The sequence below is a fragment of the Ambystoma mexicanum genome, chromosome 5q (genome assembly GCF_040938575.1).
Source record: "Ambystoma mexicanum isolate Mex_15411 chromosome 5q, UKY_AmexF1_1, whole genome shotgun sequence".
In the NCBI taxonomy this organism is placed as follows: Eukaryota; Metazoa; Chordata; class Amphibia; order Caudata; family Ambystomatidae; genus Ambystoma; species Ambystoma mexicanum.
Genome location: NC_090933.1, coordinates 1,181,506,771 through 1,181,531,853, shown reverse-complemented (window position 1 = coordinate 1,181,531,853; position 25,083 = coordinate 1,181,506,771). Strand labels below are relative to the sequence as shown.

The 25,083-nt window shown below is 41.3% G+C and overlaps 1 protein-coding gene across 1 annotated transcript in view; it reads left to right on the top strand.

The window, feature by feature from the left end:
* COL22A1 (collagen type XXII alpha 1 chain) overlaps window positions 1–25,083 on the top strand; it is a 1,250,061-nt gene that overhangs the window by 948,543 nt on the left and 276,435 nt on the right. Inside the window, exon 24 of the mRNA XM_069621676.1 lies at window positions 10,589–10,642. Within this exon, the coding sequence (XP_069477777.1) occupies window positions 10,589–10,642 (54 nt within the window). The remainder of the gene's footprint in view (window positions 1–10,588; window positions 10,643–25,083) is intronic.

Below are 25,083 nucleotides of genomic sequence, written 5' to 3'. Positions count from 1 at the left end.
TGCGGGCTTCAACCTGGCAGGTTGAGGGATGCCAGGTAAAGTCAAGGGGGTGTGGCCAAGGGCTGCTGCGGAGTCCGCTTCCTCTTCCTTTCCTGTCCAGGTGCCAAACAGCTGCGGCCTTGACTGTGGGTGATAATACTTTCAAATGTGTAGTGTTTATTTATAATTGTGCTGTGGTACACACATCAGTTGTCAAACTAATCTGTACATTTTCCAAGACATGTAAGTCATTCAATACAGATATATATATATATATATATATATATATATATATATATATATATATATATATATATATATAATATGATAGGGTGGTGATAGACGCAATATAGTCAAGGTGAGTCAGACTCCCACAGGAACCCATTAAAATTAATTTGTTAATAACTGTTGATTTGAGTATTTGCCGGTAATTTGTATGTATATATATATATATATATATATATATATATATTCACTAAAAAAATATTTGTTAAGGGGACGATATGGTTAAGTTGCGCTACTATAAATCTGTCAAATTCACTAAAACAAACTTTATAAACGTGACATTATGGTTCGAAGTAAAACCGAAAATCACCTAAAATTCGCCAGTTATGGTAGGCTAAGCAACCATAACTGCCTGCACCACTGTGCACTGCTAACACTAACACCCAGGACATCAAGGATGACATCGCAATTGTTACTGATGACATCACTGATACGCATCACAATAAACAACATACTTCATTACGCAATGTAGTGTTGTAAAGAACATTCCATTCAGTGTTCTTTCTAGTACAGGAACCTACTCATACAGAATGTAGGTATTGGCTGCAGCATACACCACAGAGGAGCTATATTTGTAATGTTCCAAAGTAAAGAAACCTGAATGCTTCTGTATCAGACTTTTCCGTACTGTGATACATGTTTTAAGTAGCTAATAATCCATCACTTACTATATATTTCTACTAATAAACACAGAAACATAAATAGACTACAATGCATACAAATATGGGGCTTATATGTAGAAAGTAAAGTGAGTAAATAAGAGGTATTATCATTAGCAAATCTGTGTAATCTACATGATTGTATTCATGCACAAAAATGATTCCTGTGTTTCAGACCTGCTTCTTCCCCTATATATGTACATCATAAGATGCGATTAAATTATAAGGAAAGTACTGTAAGAACATGTGAGAATAGCAATATCTATAAATATAATACCTTTTGAAAGTTAACTTTCTGCCTGTCAGTAAATAAACCCACCTGGCCTAGATATGGCAGTGAACAAAAACGAAGGGGCTACACATGTGATGTCATCAGTGATGTCATCAATTACATTTGTGATGTCATCTTTGATGTCCTGGGTGTTAGTGTTACCAGTGCACAGTAGTGCGGGCAGTTATGGTTGCTTAGCCTACCATAACTGGAGAATTTCAGTTTTTTTTTGGTTTTACTTCGAACGATAATGTCATGTTTATAAAGTTTTTTGTGTGAATTTGACAGATTTTTAGTAGCGCAACTTAACCATAACATCCCCTTAACAAAGTTTTTTTTAGTGAATTTTATGGGTTTTTAGTAGGGCAACTTAACCATAACATCCCTTTAACAATGTTTTTTTTACTGAATTGCACAGGTTTTCAGTAGAGCAACTTAACCATACCGTCCCTTTACCAACGTTTTTTTGCTAAAGAGCATCGGTTTATAGTAGTGGCACGTAACCATTATGTAAAGTAACTTCTGACTTATTTACCCACCTTGCGGAGAATACCACATGACAATATACTGGTGTACAGCACACTGACATGTCCGAGAATCGGTACACACTTAACAATAAGATGCATGCCTAGTGGACAGTGTGGAAACAGATTTTATATTGATGTAGGAACGTCCACCTCCAAATTTCCCTTGCACAGCACCAACACGTATTGGTAGTCAGCCATTAACAATGTAGTACACATTACAGACTTTTAGGAAAAGTTCTAGTTATCTTAAAATGACATGAGCTAAGGCCATCCCTCCTCCCCAAGAAACAGCAGCACTGCTGTAATGAAGGAGCATGACAAACACTGCCCCTACCTTACAAATGACAAACGCACAATATTTTTGCGCCGTCCACCTACCCCCCCATATTTCCATTCGGTGCCTCTTTCCTTATTTCCGTTCGCAAATTGCCTTATTACTTGTCCTACCAAAATAGAAAGCTATCCATTAGCAAAGTACATGTTCTGTTGAGAACCACCTTTCACAGTGTAAGTATATTAAAATATATATATATATATATATATATATATATATCATACTCTCCATGTACTTTATATTTCTCAGCAAAGGACATAGACGCAATAAGATTTGCCAGTAATAGTATAGATTTGCAAAGCAATAACGTGAGCTACGGAAAAATAGGTTTTCTGGTTATAATCCTTTTTCAAGATGGGCACTATAGAAAGGGAAGGCGGTTGTTCCATACATGGCCCCTCTTTGCTTTCCATGGCAGCCTGCAAAAAGCAAAAGTATGTGCCTTGATTCAGAACCTATAAATAAACATACAGCGATTTCAAAAGAAAATCCTTTTTCAAGATTGCCACCATAGAAAGGGAAGGTGGTTGTTCCATACATGGCCCCTCTTCGCTTTCCATGGCAGCATGCAAAAAGCAAAAGTATGTGCTGTGACGCAGAACCTATAAATACACATAGAACCTATAAATAAACATACAGCGAGTACAAAACAAAATCTTTTTTCAAGATGGCCACCATAGAAAGGGAAGGTGGTTGTTCCATACCTGGCCCCTCTTTGCTTTCATGGCAGCCTGCAAAAAGCAAAAGTATGTGCCGTGATGCAGAACCTATAAATAACCATACAGCGATTACAAAACAAAATCCTTTTTCAAGATTGCCACCATAGAAAGGGAAGGTGGTTGTTCCATACATGGCCCCTCTTCGGTTCCATGGCAGCCTGCAAAAAGCAAAAGTACGTGCCAAGACGCAGAACCTGTAAATAAACATACAGCGACGTACAACGTAGTAACTTACATTTTGAAATGATATAAGGGATTTTAAAAGAAAACGTTAACATTTTAGAATTTGTAAAGTAGTTTTATTTAACAAACAACTGTCAGAGACCATCGCACTAATCCATTTTCAATTAAATAGTAACAATGGTTCTAAGGGCGTCATTGAAAATGTCCATGGTGAGGCACACGTAATTATTTTCCCATACGCACAATATGCATTTTTGTTAAAGCACCCACTTTGTTTGCACAGTGATTTCCAAGACGGCGCCATGACCCTTGCCCTACACCACCATGAATGATGTTATGTTACTCCTTATAGCTAGTTCAGCGTAGGGACAAAGGGGGCCTGGCCGGTCATCCCACAACATTGTAATGGTCAGGCAGCCGGTGATGAGCAGTTGCATTTGCCGTCCAAAGAAGTTGTCACTCAGCATTTGGAATCCATGGCACGCACAGTACAGCAAGATGTAGCTAGGCGGAAAACGTAAGAAAAAATATGTATCAATACCCAACCTTTAGCAAAACATTTAAAAAAAGACACAAACATTGTGGAAAGAAGTACAAAAATTGAAGTGGTCAAACATGACATTTTAAGGAAATATTAGCGTTGACCATGGGTAAATATAGTGACAGCCTACAAACGCTGACAATGAGAAGTCACCGTGTGGTTTAAAAAAATGGCACCTACACAGTGAGATGGTAATTCTGTTATGGAGCCAAAATGAATGGACTAGCAAGAAAAAATTACATCTCGTGATTTTAAACAAGAGGAAAAGAATATGCAAAGCAATACACAAAGCTATGTGGGCAAGCATAACATTTCAAAGAGGAAATATCAATGATCAGCAAGGGTGACTCTAGTCATACACTGCAAACGGGGAGATTCTGCACTCTCCGTTATTGGAGGAAAATTAAAACTGCACAGAAAGATAATACTTCAGTTATATTGTCACAATTAATGTTTTGGTAATATAAAATTAAAATGCGGTTCGGTGTAGAGTCGTCAAAATTAAACGTACATGATGTTTACTGGCTCCATTGTTTTTGGCCAAGTGAGATAGCAATGTAGTCGCAGCAATGAATCTTCGTGAACTGATATTTCATGTTTCGTACAAACATTTTTTTAAAACATAACCTTATCAAATGGTATTTTTTCCAACCAGTCATTCCTTTCATTCCTTTTGAAGTTTCCCTCAAGGTCAAAAAACAATTGCCCCTTATGTATTCACTCGTGGGCCTACTGAGCTTGCAACTAAAAAAGCAAATCAAGTGTCCTTCACTCAGAAAGCAAATACATTCTCACTTTGCAACAACATATGAAAATCCAATCATGAGAACCACTACTCCCATACACCTGCAGAACCGCTGTTTCCATCAAACAGTCCAGGTGAGGGCCTCATATTTCAAAACGTAGGACGCCAATCTGACTACAATATTAATCTAATATTAATCTAAACACATTGTAACACAGATGCAGTAATTGTTTGCCGTACATTGAGCACTAACTTCCACTTTACCGTATGACTTTGGTGACAAGAAAAAAACCCTTTTTGAGTTTGTGCTGCCACATCCCATCCCAGCCTAATTAAAGCTCACATTCAGAAACAGTATTTCATAAGTATAAGAAAAGCATTGGTGTCTTGTTTTGTATGTGTTACCGGCGATGTCCGCGTACACCAAAACATGAACAAAAGATGGCAGGGGCAGCGAATAAATCTGATGCACTTCACGCTGTTCCACAACCAATCAGTGAAAGCGCCACATGTCCGCGGACATGACGCTATTTATTAGCCAATCAATTTCTTGTCTGGGGAGCGAACAGCGTAGTGCGACTGCGGAGCGGACCTAGATAGCACTAATTTTTTTAGACATACTTTTTGGTCATTTTGAAGGAAACTACTCGACGGATTGTCACCAAATTTACAAAAGCACGCTTTCGGGACCAAGCCCTACCCCTGCTGCAAATTTGGTGAAAATCCATCCAGCGGTTTGGCCTGTAGGCGTGCGCAAGCTTTTTCCCCCATTCAGTCTATGGGAAAAAAAGACGTTTTGGGACCCCCCTATAACTTTCCCCCCCCCTGAACCAAACATCACCAAACTTTGCAAATAAATTCAGAGTACACCATATACATATTGCAAAGTATGGAAACAGCACCTTAACCATAACTACAAGGCCACGTTAGTGGCCGTGTAACATGATAGGGTGGTGATAGACGCCATATAGTCAAGGTGAGTCGGACTCCCATAGGAACCCCTTAAACTTCAATTGTTAATAACTTTTGATTTGAGTAAACGATTTGCCCGCAATTTGTAATTTTCGGAAGGGATTAGGGACACGGGCCCACCAGCAGACTGCAGAGTTTCGAATCAATTCATTAAAATATACAAAAGTTATTAAGAAGACAAACTGCTGGATGGATTTTGACCATGTCTGAAACAACTTGGGCATGAAGCATTCAAAAGTGTGCTTTTTGTGGTTTGCAGTTATTCCATGCAGTAGTTATTTAAGGGGGTGCCCCCTTCCCAAAAATAGATAGTTATATCTCCAATTCTGTTTTTCTCTCGATGTGAGAGATAGCTGAGGATATAGCCAAGGTTATGGGAAAATGAAACGTAGGAAACGTAGCAATTTTCTGGTTAAAAAAAAAAAAGATGCAAATGCCATCAGGCTAGGAGTGGCTATAGGGCACCAAATAAAACATGGGAGTTTGATGGGGTGTAGGGACTTAGTTTGAAACACAAACATTTCTGTAACCATAAATAGCTGACATTTCAAAGCAAACTGCATCACAGAAATAGCGTCTGTTGTGCAGGGGAAAGGGAGAGGGCAGGAGGCCATCTGGGGAGTGGGGGTAGCTGATACAGATGGTCATGCGATGTATCACAACAGTTACCAGGAGACCAGCCATAAAACAAGGCGCTTGTAGCATGCTGCTTAACCAACGTGTGTGATCCTCTGAACATAATTTAATCACACTGCATATTGCTGAAAAACATTGTGAGTTCTCAAAGATTGCAATCTTTTGTACATAATTAAAAAAATATATTTGTACAGTTATAGTGGGTTTCTCAACCATGCAGTAACAGGGACCGACCCTGTTTAGCTTCATAGCGAGGAAGAGACTAGCACCCTCAAGCCATGTTGCCTGATAATTGAGCCCACGTTACAAAACCACTTAGAGCAACATGGCCTGACGGCCTGGATCCTTCTCACTTTGATGTTACTCAGGGTTGTCCCAGTTTCTGCATGGATAGGAGACAGACCACAGTACTGGATGCTGTGTGTTTTCATAGTTTTATATATCTCATTACACCTGGCAACATTCCTTGAAATGTGTGCCTCAGAGACTTTTTGGGGCATTTTGCTGAATTTCACTCTGGTATTTGTAATCTCAGAGTCAAGATGGGGGAAATAATTCCACAACTGTACATTTTTTGCCTAACATAGTTCTATAATGATGTATGTATTTCATTGTGACTATTCTATGTGTACTTTTCAAGATATATTTATAAAGTAATGTTTTGTTGAAAGCCAGACATGGGGGTGAGGTGGGGAAATGATGTGAGGGCAAGTAAGTCATGAGTATTTGTCCACAAAGTGTCAAAAGAGTCTGCACTCCAATACACTGGTGCAGTTATTTTCCCCTGATTGTGGCTGCTTTTTAGGGCACAAGTAGAAGACACATGTGGGTGGACATTACAATGTTTTTTCAGAGGGCGGACGTAACCCCTTGTTTTTTTTTGTTGAGACTGCCATGTTTGCTCAAGTATTTAGCTACCAGGATTATACTCAGGTTTTCATGTGCCCAGTGCAGACACTTATTCACAAGCACTGGTTTCGTATTGGGATTTTGTTTTCCAGGGAATAGTTCATGACAGATTACTGTGTTTAAAAGGTGAGCACATTTTATACTTTGCCAGCATATTTATTGGAACATTTTCTCTCTCAGGTTATTTTTTGAGTGTCATTACTTTTTTTTAATTAACGTCCAATGCTTTTTTGTCTTGCGCACTTTCTTCTGAGGCGAAGGTCTAATGAACTACATTTGTATATTTCACTTTTAGATATATGTTCACTTACTGTGCGTATATTTATGGGTGCCAGGTTTTGATTTTTGCTATGAGGGTGAAAGTACCTGGGCATATGTTACTCTTGCAGCCGGTCATTTTTGTAACTTTTCAGTGCTGCTTAAACACAGTTAGTTGGGGTTGTGCGATGTATCACCACAGTCACCAAGAGACCAGACATAAAACCAGGGGCTTGTAGCACACTGCTTAACCAAAGTGTGTGAATCTCACTATGCATTGCCCAAAAACATTTTAAGTTCGCAAAGTCTGCAATATTTTATATAATAATACCACTGTCGAAACAGGTCAAAATCAGTTTGTGATAGATAAACATCTTTGAGTAGTGATGGGTTGCAAGTGTTTTAAAATATAGAGTGGCCATGCCCACCGTACATCGATGAAGTCCATGCCTAGTGGTCTTTTTAGTGTTCTAAAATTGACAGTGGGCATGGCCAAAGTCCGTGGACACTGACCATGTGTGGAAAACATCTATGGAATAACAAAATCCTTGAAATTCAAGGAAACCACTTTAGTTGCAGGGACATTAAGATGAACATTACATTGTGACACAACCTTTGAAATTCAACTAAAAAAACTTCAGTTGCAGGGATGTTAAGGTGAGAACTGTTGGAGGTTTTTTGCGGTATTTTCTTGGCAAGCTTGTTTGGGTATTTTGTGTATAGTGGTGAGCCCTAATTACAGAAGGTTGCCTAATATTACTCTTATACCTGGACCATAAACAGTAAGTCAATACCAGGCCTGGTCACTGTAACTCATAATTTCATTTTCCTGTTGTATTTTATTTACAATACCACATTATGCCCTTTTGGTGGTATCTCAGAATACACTTAGCAGCTAATATAAATACTGACATTCATATAAACAGCCCCTGAACCCGATTCACAGTAACCAACTCTGTTATATGCTTTACCACAAGATGTAATATGAAGTTACTGCCTGCAGTCAATTCTAACTACAACCTGTCATTCACAGTTGTCTAAGTTACCACAAGAAACCAGGACACATAATAAGCACACTTAGATTAATTCAAATGTCTCTTTTGTTCTTTATAGAAAATTAGAATTATGCAAAATATCAACAAAACATGTGATGCACAGCATTTGCACATAACATTGCCTGTGACTCATAAAATGAAAATAAAATATTGGCAAATAAATTTCATCTGCAGTTGCTTTCCCCGCGATAAATGAGCTCTTCCCCACAATGTGCTTCAATCACACTTGTACAAAACATGGTCATCTAAAGCCCTTGACAGATAGCAATTAATTGATTCTCAATTCATTTACCTTTTCCAAGTCTGTGAATTGCCAGGAAAAAATGCCCACTTTTTGTGCTGTTTTGGGATATATTACACCCCTCTGGGCCACCCTCTCATCTTGATAGAGATTTGTAATATGCAGCCTAAAAATATGTCAAGTGATCTGTGATGATATGGGTGACATGTTTTGTGATGCCAACAGTAATATCATGGATGGAATCATGTTCAGTGCAGTGGCTGAATTGCGGTCCCTTTAGGAAACATATCTAGCAATTTTCCAGGGTTTTGTCTTCTTGCACTGCAACCATTACATCCCTCTAGCAAAGTGATTGAAAATGGCTTCTTTGTATCTTTGTAACTATTCTTAGAATTCAAGAAGTGGTCTTTTTAGTCTGAGCATACATTCATCATGTTCTGTAAACTGACTCTAGGTCTATCAAAATGAGGTAAACTGAGATACATGCACTGCATAGATAATTGCAAGTGGCACTGCAGCTCTTAGTAAATGGAGTGTGTTCATGAATGGAGCAGATCCATCATTTGCCACTTCCCTGGTTCCTGCACCCATGTCATTAGTGAGTTCCACTCATGCCTAGGGAGCACTTTCCCGTTTACCTTTGTCCCATTCCTCACACAGCTATGGTGAGATGCAAGCCTTATGCAGTACAAAGCAGGCCTATTCCCCTTGTGCACTGTTGTGTCCTGCTGGACTGGGTGATATGACTGATTACTTAGTAGCTTCCATGTTATCCTCCTTTGTTCCAATGTCCCCATGTATGTTTGTGATACAGGTTCTGGGTCATACAGGGCCTCGCCATACACTTCTCTACACCCACCTTAATTAATTAATCTTTTTAAATTAATTAGCATGGGACTGGGATCTGAAACTGTTGCTCTGCATTGTCTTGCTTTCAAGACAAGCGTGTTGCCCTAAACTATCCTCTCTGCCTACCTTAGCTAACATATACCTCACACTTTCTGCCCAAAAGTATGCAGGGTAGATATGCCTCTTTATTGACAGAGATATGCTTCCATCCTTTATATATGGATATGTATACATCATTAATTAAACAAGCATTGGCAAAGCCAACACTTTGAGCTTTTGTGTAGGTCTGTTATGGGCATTTGCCTGGCGCCACCATACTGGCAGTTCCTGGCCATGCAATGGAGAAAGCTGCAACATGGTGTGACTATCTGAGCATATGATAGCAGGGCTTGGAAATGTGTATCTAATGTCAATACACATGTCGACATGTTTGGCTTTGGCCGTACTTGTTTTCGACAGGACTTCAGAGCAGAGAATATACATAAATGCAGTGGCTAAAGGTGCACTTAGATGAACCAGAGTTATTACACCACTAGTGCACCTATAGCTTCATAGAGATAGCCCAAAGGAAATGTCTGTGTGTAGGAGGGGCAGGTAGTGGAGGCAATGGGCGCAGAGATTAGCAGGGAAGTGTGCTGTCAATGGATGGGTAAATAAAAAAAAACAACACCCACAGCCATGATATCTGTTCTCCAATGCAATAGTTTTGACTTATAGGTGGCTCTTTGCTGCCAACTAATAGACCAAATATTGGTCACGTGGTATTTCTGAAATACTACTTGGAATGGTGTTAAGCCCCTGGCAGAGGTCAACATCCATGTGGACCCTTCAGGATACCGCATGCACAAAATGCCACTGCATTATTTCTAATGGGAATGCTGTAGTTCTTTAAAATGTCCCCCTGTGACACAATGTGCTTACTTTTAAACGCCAACCACAAACGTGTTAAGATAACAAAACAATCATTGTCAATAACACACATTTAAATAAATAAATACATAAAATAACACACATCTCAATTATGTTTTTGCACGCACAATGGAAAATACAGCGCACTGTTTACACTGAAGATATATTGTTGCACCAGTGTCTAAAGCTTTGTAGACTAGACTTTACAGGTAGAAGATTATGGAACAGCATGCAGAGCTGAGTGAATCACAACACTTCAGAAAGTACGATGTGACATGGTGGTGAGGACAGCAACTGGCTGAACATTGCCAAGCACTTTGTACATGATGCCGTTTGCATATCAGGCAGGGTGTTATTTCTTCTGTCGGACACTCTTAGCCCACTTTACACAACACAAAACAGCAGCTAGCTAGTATCTCGCCACTTTAGAAATTGTGAAATGAGTGACCAGATATCTAATGCATTTCAAAACAATCCGTAAAAAACTTAGCAACATTTCTTATGTTTTGTTCACAGGGCAAAAAAGGTGAGCCGGGTCTACCTGGAGTCGATGGTGTAACAGGATCACAAGTAAGTGAACATCATTTATGCAATTTTACGAATAGAAAACCAATATACTATCAAATTCTTCCTAATGTTCGCATGTGAGCAGCAGTTGCTCAAGTCAAGACATATTTATTAGTTTGATGATAAAAAAAAGACATTTTATATAAACTGCAATTAAAATCATTGAGCAGAGATATGATATAGGTTATTTATAACGCACTTAATACCCAGAGGTTTCTAAGCACGGACCGGGGTTCAAACTTGTGATGCTCCACGTCATCTTGCTTCCAAGGCGAGCACATTGCCCCTGAGCTATCCTCCCGAGATGCCGAAAGAAGAGCAACTAAGATCAAATGTGATTTTATCCTGTCAGATGTTACCAGAAATAGCTTTACCTTTTAGAAATACTAACACCACTCCTAATCTGAAGACCCCTTGCTTAAGAAAGCAAAGGGTGCTTTACTGGTTGACACATTAGCTTGACCACAAACAGGTGTGACCCACTTCTTTGCTGAAATCTCATCATTTTGGAAGTGCCAAAAGAAGGTGCTCAGCCTTTCAAGTCTTAAGCGATAGAGTCGGCAGAGGTGGTCATCTTCTTTTAATATTAGCTAAAGGTCCCTCAACACACATAAGTAATCCGCTAAATAGAGCCTACATTTTCTAAGCCTGTCTCATGGATTGCAGGGGGAATTTCAGGCTTTGTGTCATATATTTATTTATTTTATTTATTTGCATTTCTATAGCGCGCACACAGCCCAGGGGCATCGAGGCACTAATACACTGATCGGGGGCAGGTTAAGCACTTAATTTCCCCTAAGCCATGCCCAAAGGTGCAGTTCCTTTTATTAGTTTACTACCTGCTATATGATGAAGTGGGACAGGTGATGATACGTTTTACGTGTGAAGTGTATCTCATATCCTGCAATTATCGTCCTGCAGCTCAATTGCATGGTCGTGATTGGGGAATACACATGCAGATGTGTTCCTATTGCTGCTGGTTCCCTTAAGGCCACTTCCAGGATGCATCCACCCATCCCCCACTTTAACAGTTTCACGTTGTGTGAAGTGCCTGCGGCAGACCAATAAGTCCACACAAGACGGAGTGAATCCCTTATTTGCTAATTATCTCTTATCAACGTGGCTCGTGGAGAGCCAACCACTGCGCAAATGAGTTATCTTGACTAAATCTCCCCATTCTGCCTCTCGGCGGCCTCGCTCAACCTCCATCTCCTACTGGCACCTTCCTATAATCGAGCGCTGCATCCTCCATCCAGCGGCCCTCCCCCACCACAGACCACAACACTGTGAGCTTTGAGAACGGGGGGGCCAGTCAGCACTCCATCTCCTGGCCTCCCCTGCACCATCACTCTAGACTGCTGCTCCCGCCTCCCAGCATTACCATTGGCCACGTCATCACCGGAAACCCAGCTCCCTGTTGGCTGCTCCCCATCACTCCCACCATTTTACCCCCTGTCTCTGGAGAAACCCTAGCCCCAGGCAATCCCAGCAAAGGGCCAAAAGCCAATGGACATTATTCCAGCCTTCCTCCCGCCTCGTTGCCTACTCTTACTACCTATTACTCTGCTTTCTACTTCTCGCCACTCTCACCTCTGCCCATAACCAGTTTACGAGCCCTCCACAATCCCATCTTCACATTCACTTGATGTCACCCTTCCTCTCGCTCCTCTACTCTCCCTATCCACTACTCATCTCCTACTCCCAACTAACCACCCCTTCCTGCATCTATCCCCATCGTCTCTCCACCTCCCAAACTCATCATCTCTATGCTTCTAAGTCTCACTCTCTATCTATTGCTCACTGGAATGTTCAATCCATCTGCAATAACACTTCCTTTACCACTTACTGCATTCTTTCTCACTCCCCCTCTCGTGACCTCATCACCCTCAGTGAAACCTGGATCTCTCCCTCTGACTCTGCTACATTTGCTGCCCTTCATGACCCTGCATACACTTTCTGTAACCTCAAGAAACAAAAACACTCTGGCCACAATAGAAAACCTGTGCACCGTGGCAAGTGTAATGTTACATGGTATTGACACCCGGGCAAAAACTGCTCTAGGTAAAAAAAAAAATTAAAAAACATATACTTTAAATGCATGTTTGCCCTAGTGGTAATGACATTCCATATTAGAACTCAAGAAAACTTTGCTGTGGTCATGCATTTGTCCAAAGGGAAGGTCACTCACTGCACTGTTTAAATACTAAACATTTTTGAAATCTCACAGTGAGTGATTGTATGTAAAGTTCACCCAAAATACAAGAACCAGAAATTAACTATGAACTTAGAAGGACATCCCCTGATGAATGTCCTACCGATGGGGAGCTTTTGACAGAAACATGTTGGGATTATGAAAATGGGACACATTATTTTGAATGAGATGTCACTTTTGTATTCGTGTGTCTTTGTGATGAAGTGTTAAATTGTTTGCCTTCTAAGTGATGTTTAATTGTACTATTTGTAATGTTTCCTTTTTTATTTGTTAACTATTTTGTGGGTGATATTAACACAAATGTTACCATTATTAGAGCTTCTTGGGTATATGTCATATTGACAAAATTAATTGGACTATGAGTTTTTACTAATGTCTACTGAGTCCATTTTTTCAGGACTACACAGTAGGATGAGAGAAAAGACTGTTATCATATAAAGTTTTGAAGATCCTTTTGATCTGTTCATGTTTATTATTTGCTGCCTCTTCTTTATATTTACATAAGTTTGGTTTGCCCAGATCATAGAGATAGGTTTACCCCAGCAGGGGGCTTCCTTGGGGCATTGTTTGTTCCTTGTATTATATATACAAACTGGGTGATGTTGCCATCAGTGGAAAAAGAGACAATGGCTGGGTCAAGATATTTTAGTTAGTGGGGGGAGCCCACAATGAGAAACTCTGTCTTGTCATGATCGAGGCATAGGTGGTGGGTGGCTTTCCATGGTGTGGCCATTGCTGCAAGTGTTCATTATTGGTTTGTTGTTCTCCTTTTTGTGAAAACATATGACCAGTCGGGATCAACCCCCATACTTAGCTTTTAGGAACCCTTTGTGACTTTTGGGTGGCTACCCAGGCCTGAAAGATGCTGTAGATACAGTTGAAATTATCAGAGTCTAGAGTGTGGTTGCCGGTTAGTTTGAGGATTTTTTTAGGGGATTTCAAGGCAATAAAATGAGAACATATAGGACTCAATACATTGTCAGTAGGTACACATATAATTGTTCCTACATGAATAGTACAGGAAGTTAATCCATCAATGGTAGGTGACAGATTACTGTTCATTTTAAACTGTTGTATCTTTTCTCTTAATGACTATGGTACTTTGAGCAAGCCCATATGCATACTTTAAAATCAATAGACTTTGTAGTGGCCAGTAACCATTCGGCTGAAGTCACTTCAATTGAATGCAAACATTGGCAAAGGCAGCAGATTTAGCTTTTGTGTAGACATGAGATAGGCATTTGACAGGCCATGTCATAATGGTACTACCTGTCCATATGATGCAACAGATGGACCATGGTTTGATTTTCTTAGAATACAAGAGTCTGGCACATGCATATCTAATACTTATACAGAAGCCCAAACTGTTGACTTTGCACAAGACAGCTCACAAAATAACTAAAACTGTAACAAAGTAATCTTGCCCTGGACCCCCGCTGTTACATTAGTCTCCCGTCACAAAGCTTGCAGATCCAGAAGCTCCTTGAAAGTGAGACAAGGGTAGCAGGTGTGATACAAAAGATGAAATAAAATAGCAAATCAGGACATAGCAAAGTGTTTCACTCATTATCCTGTAGGATAATACTCTGCATTGTCCAACTCAGAGCAACAGGAGAGAACATTCATGTTGTCTATGCCACAATTCGTTTACCAAAGATTCTAGTGTAGAAGACTGACTGGCTGCTCCGACTATATATTTGTTGTCAAATCAAATGATACAGGACCGAGGGAGGGCCAGTGCACCAACAGTGAAATTCGGGGTGACGCCTTTGGGGTCCACTAACAGAGGAACACGAGTGTACACTCTTTTCTTCCTACACATTAAATCTGACTCACTGCAAGGGTGTAGTTTTTTTTTCAAGTAGTATGATTATGTTCTCCCTATTTTTAAATAAGGACTCTCATTTTTCCAACCAAACATTTGGATTAACTATTGACCAGGATCACACACTTTAAAACAGTGAAGCAGGGATTTGAACACACTGTGCACATTTGGCTGCATACCATCGAAGCTTTTCTTGGTAGAAATATGAATGTTTTGGATTTCAAGGCCTACAATAATACTGTTTTATAGAGTTTGCTTATAGAACACACAAATCACATAGTAAAGCCACGTGAAAACATGTACATACTTATAGACACCCGTTAAAGCAAACACATATAATTGCTTTACTTTTCACATCCTAAATAGTAAACTGTAAGTCCCAGAATGCAGGTTAATGCAAACCTGAAATAAATGACCACACCACTGCACTTTCAGTGATTTAAACATGGTATAAAATAAGTTGTGTAATAAACTCAGATAGACATGGAGATTTTTTGGAACACACCTCCAGCTCATTGTTATTCATGATGTTGAGAACATTTCATTAGTGACATAAAGCATCGTCAAGGTACTGGGCATGATGGATATAAACGGATCTTTAAATGGGTGCTTTTTGCTGCTCAATTTAAGTATCATAGATTTGCACGGTCACTCGTGCTTTGTGAGACTTTCAGCTGGAAATGTTCCATCATGGGTAGGAAAGGCTCTGACAGTGATAAAAGAAATGTGTTTGCAGGTCGTTAAGCTGCTCAGGCTGCAGAGCCATGGGAAGGCGCCCTGTGTGTGGCTGTGCCTGGGGGGTCGGCAGTGGTTGAATGGCCGGTCCCATCTAATTCTATATTTGGCTCGGGAGAAAGGAACAGTTTTCTTGAGCCTTTGAACTAAAGGTACGCTTTATAAAATGTAAACACATTAGTGGTATGGTGTACCAATGATGTATATCACACTTCCAGCTCTGATACTCATTATTACATGTCATATATATAAGGGCAAATTAGGGAACGTTTCTGAGTTTACAGAATTAACATTAAGGAAGGTCAAAGCGCAAGAACATAGACTTCGGTAGTTTTGACTAAAGATGGTACGTAGGAAAAGAAAGCGAGACAAATAGTTGACATGTCTGAATGATCGAAATAGAATGCTACAGTAGGACTAGCTTGTATCACATCAAACTAATGCATAGTTTCGTTGTTATAATAGCTCGCCAAAACCTTTGTGGACAGTGTTGTTCTCTATTGCCCTCTAGTGTTCAGATACAGGACTTTTTCAGTTTCATCTGTTCTCTGCTCTGGGAACTAATCAATCTATGCTGCCGAAAACGTGTGCAAAACCTGCAGCACATCGTTTGGAATAGTAGTGATCTCTTTTTATACAATTGCACTGAAAATGCAATTTGCAATAAGGGGGCCCTGCGTCACAAAACTCACCAATTACGCATGGGAGTTACGACTGGTTATAGCTAAGAGTATTCGTAGTGTTCACTGGGCATGTCTTCAACAAAGAAACGTATCCAAGACAAGGGTAATTTCAATGCTCCAGGCATTAAAAAAAATGGGATACTCTGACACACCCATTTGGAAGTGACGTCATAGTAAATGAACATTTCGATAAGTTGAATATGCACATTTCTTTTAACTTGTCTTTCACGGTTCAAGAAAGTGCACAGGGCATATAAACATGTGGCATTAGAATATTATCCCATTGCATTGCTGGTAGCTAATTATAACATCTACGCACCTTTTACATGGTCGCGCGTCCGGGGTTCGATCCCCTGCCGTGGCACTGCACTCCTGAAACGTGCGCCTGGATGTATTATTTTTTATTCCATAAAGACACCCCGTGGAACGACTTGTGCCCTGGATGACCTATCAGAATTTGCTTGCGTACTTTGTTATTCCCACAAAGAAAATACAACTTTTCAAATATTAAACGCCCCGTGCGAGTGTAACAGTGAAAGTTTTAACTTTCAAATTTAATATACAACCTTTGATACCTATGAGTTCATGATACCGCCTCGACATCCGGCCTGCTGGTGGAGGGGTGGTAAACACGTAGGCGGCCACGTGAGAGTGGGAGCAGGGACGTCACTTAGAGGTTGCCAGGTGTCGCACTTGCAACCTCTGAGGTCTCCCTCGCTACCCCTGTGGTCTCCCTTGCTACTCCTAAACAAATACAAATGCATTTATTTATTTATTTGTTTATTTACACATTGAAGATCCTGGGCTGTGCTCTTTGTTTCTAGAGTGGCTGGCTTTCTTGTTCAGGCTTCTTAAAAGGGGGTTCCACAAGTGTAACACTTTGAGCAGTGAGCCTAAATAAAAAGAATAGGAATAACAAATAATGTTGTCTTTCTGGAATGCTACACAATTGCTAGACTCATGAAAGGTTTATTTCAGGCACAATTCAGATGGTGAGTCACTGATGTAGTCTGTTCTTAAGCACCTCAATTTCACAATGCAGACAAAATAATCCAAAAAGAATTTAAAGTAGAATAAGCATCAATTTCGGACTATGTATTTTGCTTTTTGCAAGTTGGAGTTATAGCATGTTCTTTTCTGCCCATACATACGGCGATTCATTATTGTATTAAATGTGTCTCCCGTTAGAGCGATATTCATAGTGCACTTAGGAACAATGCTATGTGATGCCACTTCCTGTTATTTCAAGGGGTAAAAGGTTGTGCTACATCGATTCCCGTGATGTCACTTTGGGGTGGGGTCAACTGACATCACTTCCTGTGATATTAGAGGTCAAGGTTCATGTGATGTCACTTACGCTACCCCTGGCCCTTTGGCGAAATTACGTCCCTGAGTGGGAGGCTGGCTTTTTCTACTCCCTTGCATCCTGGTGGACCAGGCTGTCATGTGAAACAAAGGGGGAATGTCTCCATTGCATCAGTGCTTAGTCTCGCCCATGCACTCGATGCAGATTTGATGCTGGCGGTGGACAGGAGGCTGGGCGCTAACACATTGACACAGGGATGGGAGACAGACTTCTTCAGTTTTGCTCCAGCCCTTTCCTCCGCAAACAACTGCAGCTGTAGGATGGACAGACCCCTGAACTCTGGCATCCTGGCATTTTCCAGACGCTAGGGGTTTTAGAGGTAGAATCTGGTTGCAGCTGAGCCTAGAGCAATTATTTACTGTGAATGTATTCATTTATTTGCTGCAGGCTGAGGTCAGTGTGCGGAGGAACTAAAGAGTACATAATATAGTTTAATGTACATTTTCAATCACTGTTTCTTTCAGTCTTGATACTACAGTGGTAAAAAACTGTGTTTTGGGGTGGATTAGAGGAAAGGCATGACCTTGATATGGAATTCATAATGGGGTAGGGGGAGTGAGGGTGGTTATGGGTCAATGGTGAGCACAGATGGGCATAAAGGGGAGCAGAGAGCAACATAGTTCTACGACTTCTTGTAGATCACTTTCACCCCTGGCAGTCAGGCACGCTCCCCATTCTCTAATGATACCAGTGATTTCGCCTGGTGGTCATAGTGGGGTATGGCAGCATGTGTATTCCAGGAAGATAGAGTGACCAAAAGACACATCCAAAAGCGGAGGGCTGTTTCGTATGGGCAATGGGAATAGTCTTGAGTAAATTAGGAGAAAATTGTGGTGCCTTCTGTGCACCTTCTCCATGGCATCCCCTGTATTATCTGTATTCATGTGCTGTCAGCAGTTGCTGGGGGGGGGGGCTGTGTGATTCCTAATCAGCTGCTATGCACATTATTGCCTACCCAGCTCTCCCAACTCCCCTTGTCCCACCAGTGATTTGAGTCTGAAGCTAAGGTGCTTCGAAGGGTGGACATTTTTTGCCTGTGTGAGGTGGAGCAAATGGGAAAGTGCATTTATAACCACCAAAACCAATGCACGGACATTAGAGAGTCCTGGACTGGGGGATCTGAGGCACAGTAGTCGGCCAGGATCAGAGCCCCTGATGATGCTCTGGGCGATAGGGCGTCACAGGGCGTAAATCTGAGCCGTGTACCCCTTGAAAGTCTGGACGAGAGGGAGGGTACAAGAGCCAAATGAGTACAGTTCAAGCCCGGAGTACCAGGGGCCAATCATGGGATTGTTGGGAGGGTTGGTGCCACGATTACCCCGAAACCCTTTCATGTTCAAGAAAATCCAGAGTGGCCTGGAATAGGTTATGTCTGGTTGTGCATCAACCATAACCAAGAATTAAAGGCCTGTGAATGTTCATAACCTCAAGGCTCTATTGCTGTCGATAATGTCAATGCTAATTTCAATTAACATCTGTATTTTCTGCTGTTTGAGAGGTGTGGAAGCTTTGTTCACCTGTGGAGCAAGACTCATCTTGCAGTAATCCTAAAATTCCTATCCTCGCACAGTTCATTTGCACTGAATTCACTGAAATTGAAGTTGCATTTAACAAACCTAGATAGCACTCCCGCCACCAGTTCTTTTCACTATCCCCCTTTTCGCCTGTGAGATATTCCTTTTGCTGAGCCTGCACTCCAGCTCACCTGGCCCCCTTCTGATCCTTTAGGCGTCCCTGCATGTACACATGTAAGTGGTTCCCTTTCTAAGCTTGTGATCCTCTCTGCCTTGTCAGCCTGTTCACACATCCTTATGTTTTGTTCTAATTATGTTTGTTCAAGAGGAAAATACATAAACACTAGTCAGCATCAAATATTGAGAAGACAATCAAAAGCCACCAATCTCAAACCTTGCCCTATGCTCTTACTAGTATTCCTTGGATTTCTTGCAGAATAGCAATGGACATAGGAGAGATGGGTAGTTTATGTTATGTCACAACATGTTTGTAGTGCGGACAAGCACCAGATAGGCCTCTTGCTGCTAAGAATAGTAGAGGAAAGAAAAGGCAGTTTGTCCGGGTAGACCATTATCTCTGGAGAATCTCTGAAAACGATATTTATTATTAACTTGCAAAATTGAAAGTAGTTCGTAGTGTCTTTCTAATGCAAAGGTCATTTGTTCTGCATCCGAATAGAAATGGCGGATAGGCTTCTAATGCAAATTCTATTTTATTTAATCCATCTAGGTTGAACTAGGATTTGCTTCTGTGTTTAGTCTGCAATGGATACATTCTATCCGCTTATCTGAAATACATTTCAGGCTAAAGCATTAAACAAAGTACTCTTTTTTCGGATTTGGAGCCAAAGGCGTTTGGTCAAGGCATGGTTGGCGGAATAATACATTGCATTTTGATTGAATGGTTACCTGCTGTATCATGCAATCTCTATAGTTTTTCCAGGGCGGACGTAGGGATACCTAGAGGAAGTCCATTTGAGAAGTCACACCTACACCAAAATAGTTTGGTTCCTGAGCAGGAATGTTAACTAAGGGTGAACACAAAACATACGGCGTAAGCGTAAATGACCAGATTCCATATCCTGCTTAATTTGTGGCTCCAGGGTAAATTAAAAGTCAATTAAGACTCAAACATCCCTCACATGCGTGGATAGGATCAACATATGACTACCACTGCATGTCAAATCTCCCAAGGACAGGCTCATTCTGGAGCCCCCACTACCATGATCTTTGTGTTGCTGGCATTCCACTTTAATGTGTGAGTAATTATCCAGAGATCAAAGGCGGATTGAAAGGGGCCTAGTAAAACGGAAAACCTTCTGTCAGAGCGAAACGAACCAAGGCAGTACAGGGTCGGACATAAAATGTCTATATTATGAAGGGGGTATTTTAGAAAGTAACGGTCGATGTAGGGGAACGTTGTTAAGATGGATTTCTAGAATCCGGCCTGGTGGACAGATTTTAGGAGGCCGTCCTTGTTACGATGAACAGGGAGATCTAAGAAGTTACACAAAACCCAATCAAGGTACGTTTCTGGGCACTCATGGCTTATTCTCAGGAGAGTGTGAGTGGGTTGAGAGGCCCGCACTGTGTTCACACAGAGTAGCACACACTCGTTCAAGTTAAATAGTCAGTTATACAAATACAATTATTTAATGTAAGCCGTAAGAACACACTGACAAATGAAACCAGCATTTAGTACTATCACACAACACTCTATAATCCAAATGTGTACACTCACCATAAGGTTCACTTAATAGACATCAAACAACTTAATCAAACAATGCAGGCAAGTAACATAGGTGCAATAAAATGATGGGAACCAATCACAAGTGCAGTATCCTAACTTTAGAAGTCCAAACCCTAAGATGAATGGTGCCATGTGCCAAAATGTCACAGAGTCCAATACCATGCCGCTCACAGGTAGGTATTTTCTTAATTATAGATGCAATGGGCTTGTGGTGGTGATTAGATTCAAACAAATTAAAAGTTCTACAAAAATTTGCCAGTGCATAGATAAGTGTTCTCCTTTACTCCAGACCAAAGTCTAACACAGGGTAGGATACTCGACTTAGGTTTGAAGTCCAAAGGTAGGTGCAATGGAGATAGGAGACAAAGAGACATGTTCCCAATGTTATCCTATGGAGGACAGGACGGGGCAGGCACACTGATTCTTACTTACCCCCAGACTCAGATTTCACCAGATATAATATTGGATCATCTGAGTGTCGCAGGGGGCCTCGATCCTCCAACCTTTGTTCCAGTGAGAGGTGCACTGGAGCGTTGCAGGTTCAAGAATTCTTCCAGTAGGGTTCAACTGCAAGATGCAATCTCTGTCTGTGAATCTAATGATGCAGAGCTCGTCAGGAGACATTTCAGGCTGGAGGAAGGGTAGTACCATGGATGATCAACATTTGCAGGTGACGACCAGTGTCCTTCCAGTCACGGTCACAGCAGCTTCTCCAGGACAGGATTCCTTGAAGATAGGAAGCTGGAATAAGGGGACAAAGCGACTTGTGTCACACACGGGAGACCACAAATGTCCCGGTCCAGAACACAGAACAGCGGCGCTTCTGGTGAGGTAGCCTTTGAGAGAGCTAGTAGGTCCACCTGGTAGTCCAGGGACACTTCCAAAGGCTCCGAAGGGCTGAATCTTCGTGAAGGCCTTGAGACTAGTTGGTTCCACCGCCGGAAGCACTGCTCAGGTTCTTCTGAGATCAGGCAGTGGAGCAGAGCTTCACAAGGCTGTACACTGGAAGGGATGCTGGGCCTCTTCAGGATTTGTCTTCGGCTCATCAATGGTCTTCTCTTCTTTGAATGATTCTTGCACCAACGTAGATCTGATGAATAGCTGCAGACATCCTCCTCTTATCGAAAGTCTGAGCTGGAAGCAAGTCCAAGCCCACCAATGGTAAGGATCTGCACCATTCAAAGAGCAGCAGTATTCCAATAAGGGCCATCTACTTGTTTCGCCTCTGCCCCAGAAGCAGACTTTCTGGCACCAAGGATGTGCCACATACACACAAAGCCTCACTCGCTCGCAAAAGCATTAGCTTTGAAAAGAAAAGTCCATGAATTTATAAGCACTTGCCTGACCTTAGAAGACAGGAAGAAGGACAAACTCCAATATGGCAAAAGAACAAATGTAAATCTTGTGGCACTGCCATTTTCGGTCACTAGCCACATTTTGCAGCCTGATGTGGTAAACGCATATGGGCACACCACAAATAATCCCAAAGTGGTAAATATGTGACTGCTGCCACCAGCTTGTTTTTTGGTGAAGACTTTACTTCCCTTCAAATAGTCAGGCCGGGATCGAAAACAGAGCAGCAACAATGGGATTCTATAGGAAACTATAGAGAGAAAATTGTAAAAATAAAATCTTTCCTAACAAACGTTATGATATATGATATGATATGATATTTTATTTATGTAGCGTCTATACCCAATGTGTTTCAAATTGGTTCAAGGCGGGGGAGGGGAGAAAGGAATAAATACAATGACATTCTTACAAGGACTTGAGACATAAGAATGGGCAAGTAAAACTATCGTACTAGGCCTGACGACATTTTGGTTAGTGTAAGAGCATTATCTATGATGGGGCGAGGGGGAGAAGAGGAGAAAGTCGGCAATAGAGGAGAGAGGTTGGGATAGCCTGAGTAAGGTGGGCAAAGTTAAGGCCAACGAGTTACAAGTGACTAGGAGCCAAACATGGAGGAGGGAGGATTGGCCGAGAGGGTGTGGTATGGTGGAAAAAGGGATGGGAAGAGACAGGGCAGGAAGTGGAGGCACAGCACAGCTGGCATACCCATTGAATTGAGGAATGGGCAGGTAAAAAAATATGAGCATCTGTGTACATACAGCTCAGAACGGAGGCATGGGCAGGTGAAACATGAAACCACAGGGCACAGCCAGTTCGTGGGAGTCCAGAAAGGGAGGGGAAGGAAGAGGGTACAGTGTCAGTTGAGAGGAAGAAGAGTCAGTGAAGGATAGGAGTGAGAAGCTAACCTTCTGCAGGTGTAAGGTGCTCCAGGAAGTCAGTATGTCCTGTGCACTCAAGGTTCAATGCAGCCACCATGCACACAAAAAATCGACAATAGCGTCCCTCAGACCCAGTCAAACAGTGGACAGCGAGCAGACAGGGGCTTTAAACACAGGGCCTAGAGGCAACCCGCACTCGACTGCCGGCTCACCTGATTGGTTTAGATGTATTAGGAGAGGGCCAATCATAGGCGAGCAGGCGAGGGACAGAAATGCCAGATCAGCACAACAAAGAAGGAATCTGCCATCACCAAGGAGCAAATCATGGAAACAATGCATCTTGTTGTAAAAGAACATTACTCCATTCAAAAGGAAAATTCCATTCACGTGCTCACTGCACAACATGCAATAGTCCAACAAAAGCCCAGAGGGCTTACCTTTTAGGAAGTGCAGCAGGAAAAGGATCCCAGGGCCTCCAGGCCACGGGATGCAGAGGTGAACATCCAGAGTCAGAGTAGAGATGAAAGTGAGCGGAAAGGCAGGCACAGAGGGCCTTACACACGGGCCTTGGAGGTGGGCAAGCATTCACCTGCCGGCTCGCCTGATTGGTTTAGTTTCATAGTTTATTTGGTATACATATAACAAAACAAATGTTTTATATACCGTGATGTGTACATTATTACAATATTAAAATCAGTTTACTAGTTCATAACATTAAAACATATTTATACAAAAATCCTACCATGCCCTACATAATAATTCAACACAGTTTAAAATCAATACAATCTTCTTGTAAAATGTCAACATAAAATATATTAGGTTAGTGTCATTGCCACTCATGAATAATGACCATAATGTATCAATTTCATCAGGCTCAGTGTTGTTGTTAAATGATTTCATGTGTCTGTATCGCAGCGCATACAGACTATCACATACAATTAACAAATGATGCAATGACTCGATAACATTATGACCACACAGTCGACAGAAGCACCTATCACGAGGAATACCAATTAGGGCTCTGTGTTTTCCAGGGCCTCAATACATTAAATTTCAATAACAGATATTGCCGCACAGTTTGTGGGCTTGGGTATGCATTGATGTAACCTGGAAGCTTGCATCGTCATATGCGCTCAGTATAGTAGATTCCACTATTTGTTTTTGTAGATAGATTTACCATCTGCTGTTCATAGCTGACTTCTTTCAGTACATTTTTTATCTTAGACTTCATGAGTGGCATACTCATCAGAGCATATGGGGAAGTTGGACAATCCCTCTTACTATGTAGTTTTTTCAATTTGCTCATTATGCCAAACGTAGAGCTACTCACGAGTCGCAGATAAGCAAGCATATAAGCACCAGTGATTGTGTCTATCTCGAGTCGTATCAACTTCTCAAAATTTATAACACAGTGGTTAACAAATACATGGGAAATTCCCACCAAATCGAATTCAAGGTATATGTGTTCCACACTTGCACATTATGGTAGACGAAGCAGCTTGCGAAGCAAAAGAGCTTCACATTTTTCAACTAATTTAATTAAGTAATGCCCCCATATAACAATGGCATACAATAATATAGCTCTTATTTTAGCGATATAGATTGTCAATACCGCAGATACCGAGTAGCCACTATTTCTTCCAATGAAGATGCTCAGCGCATTGGTGGATACCATGCACCGAGCCTGAAGCGAAGACCAGTGTGCCTTCCAAGTTAACCGTCATCTACAGTAATACCAAGATATTTATAGGTACTTACTTGTTCTAATGTTTCACCGTTCAATGTCCACACGTATTTTTTCAGACGTTTTTTTGTGAATACCATCACTTTGCTCTTATCTAGATTGATCTCTAGTCCATTATCAATACAATAACTGCTTAGTGCATCTAGCATCAACGGAGACCAGCCAGTGTATAGTCAAGCAGAATTAGATCGTCGGCATATGCCAACCATCCAAAAATCACCTCAGTAATCTTCACTGGGTTAGCTGCCGCTATACAAAAGGCTTTTTCCATATCTGCTAGATACAAATTAAACAGTGTCGCCGCGACCATACACCCTTGTTTGACTCCACTAGATGTCGTCATAGAGGCTTGCAATCTCCCAGCAGCATTCAGGCGAATACGCA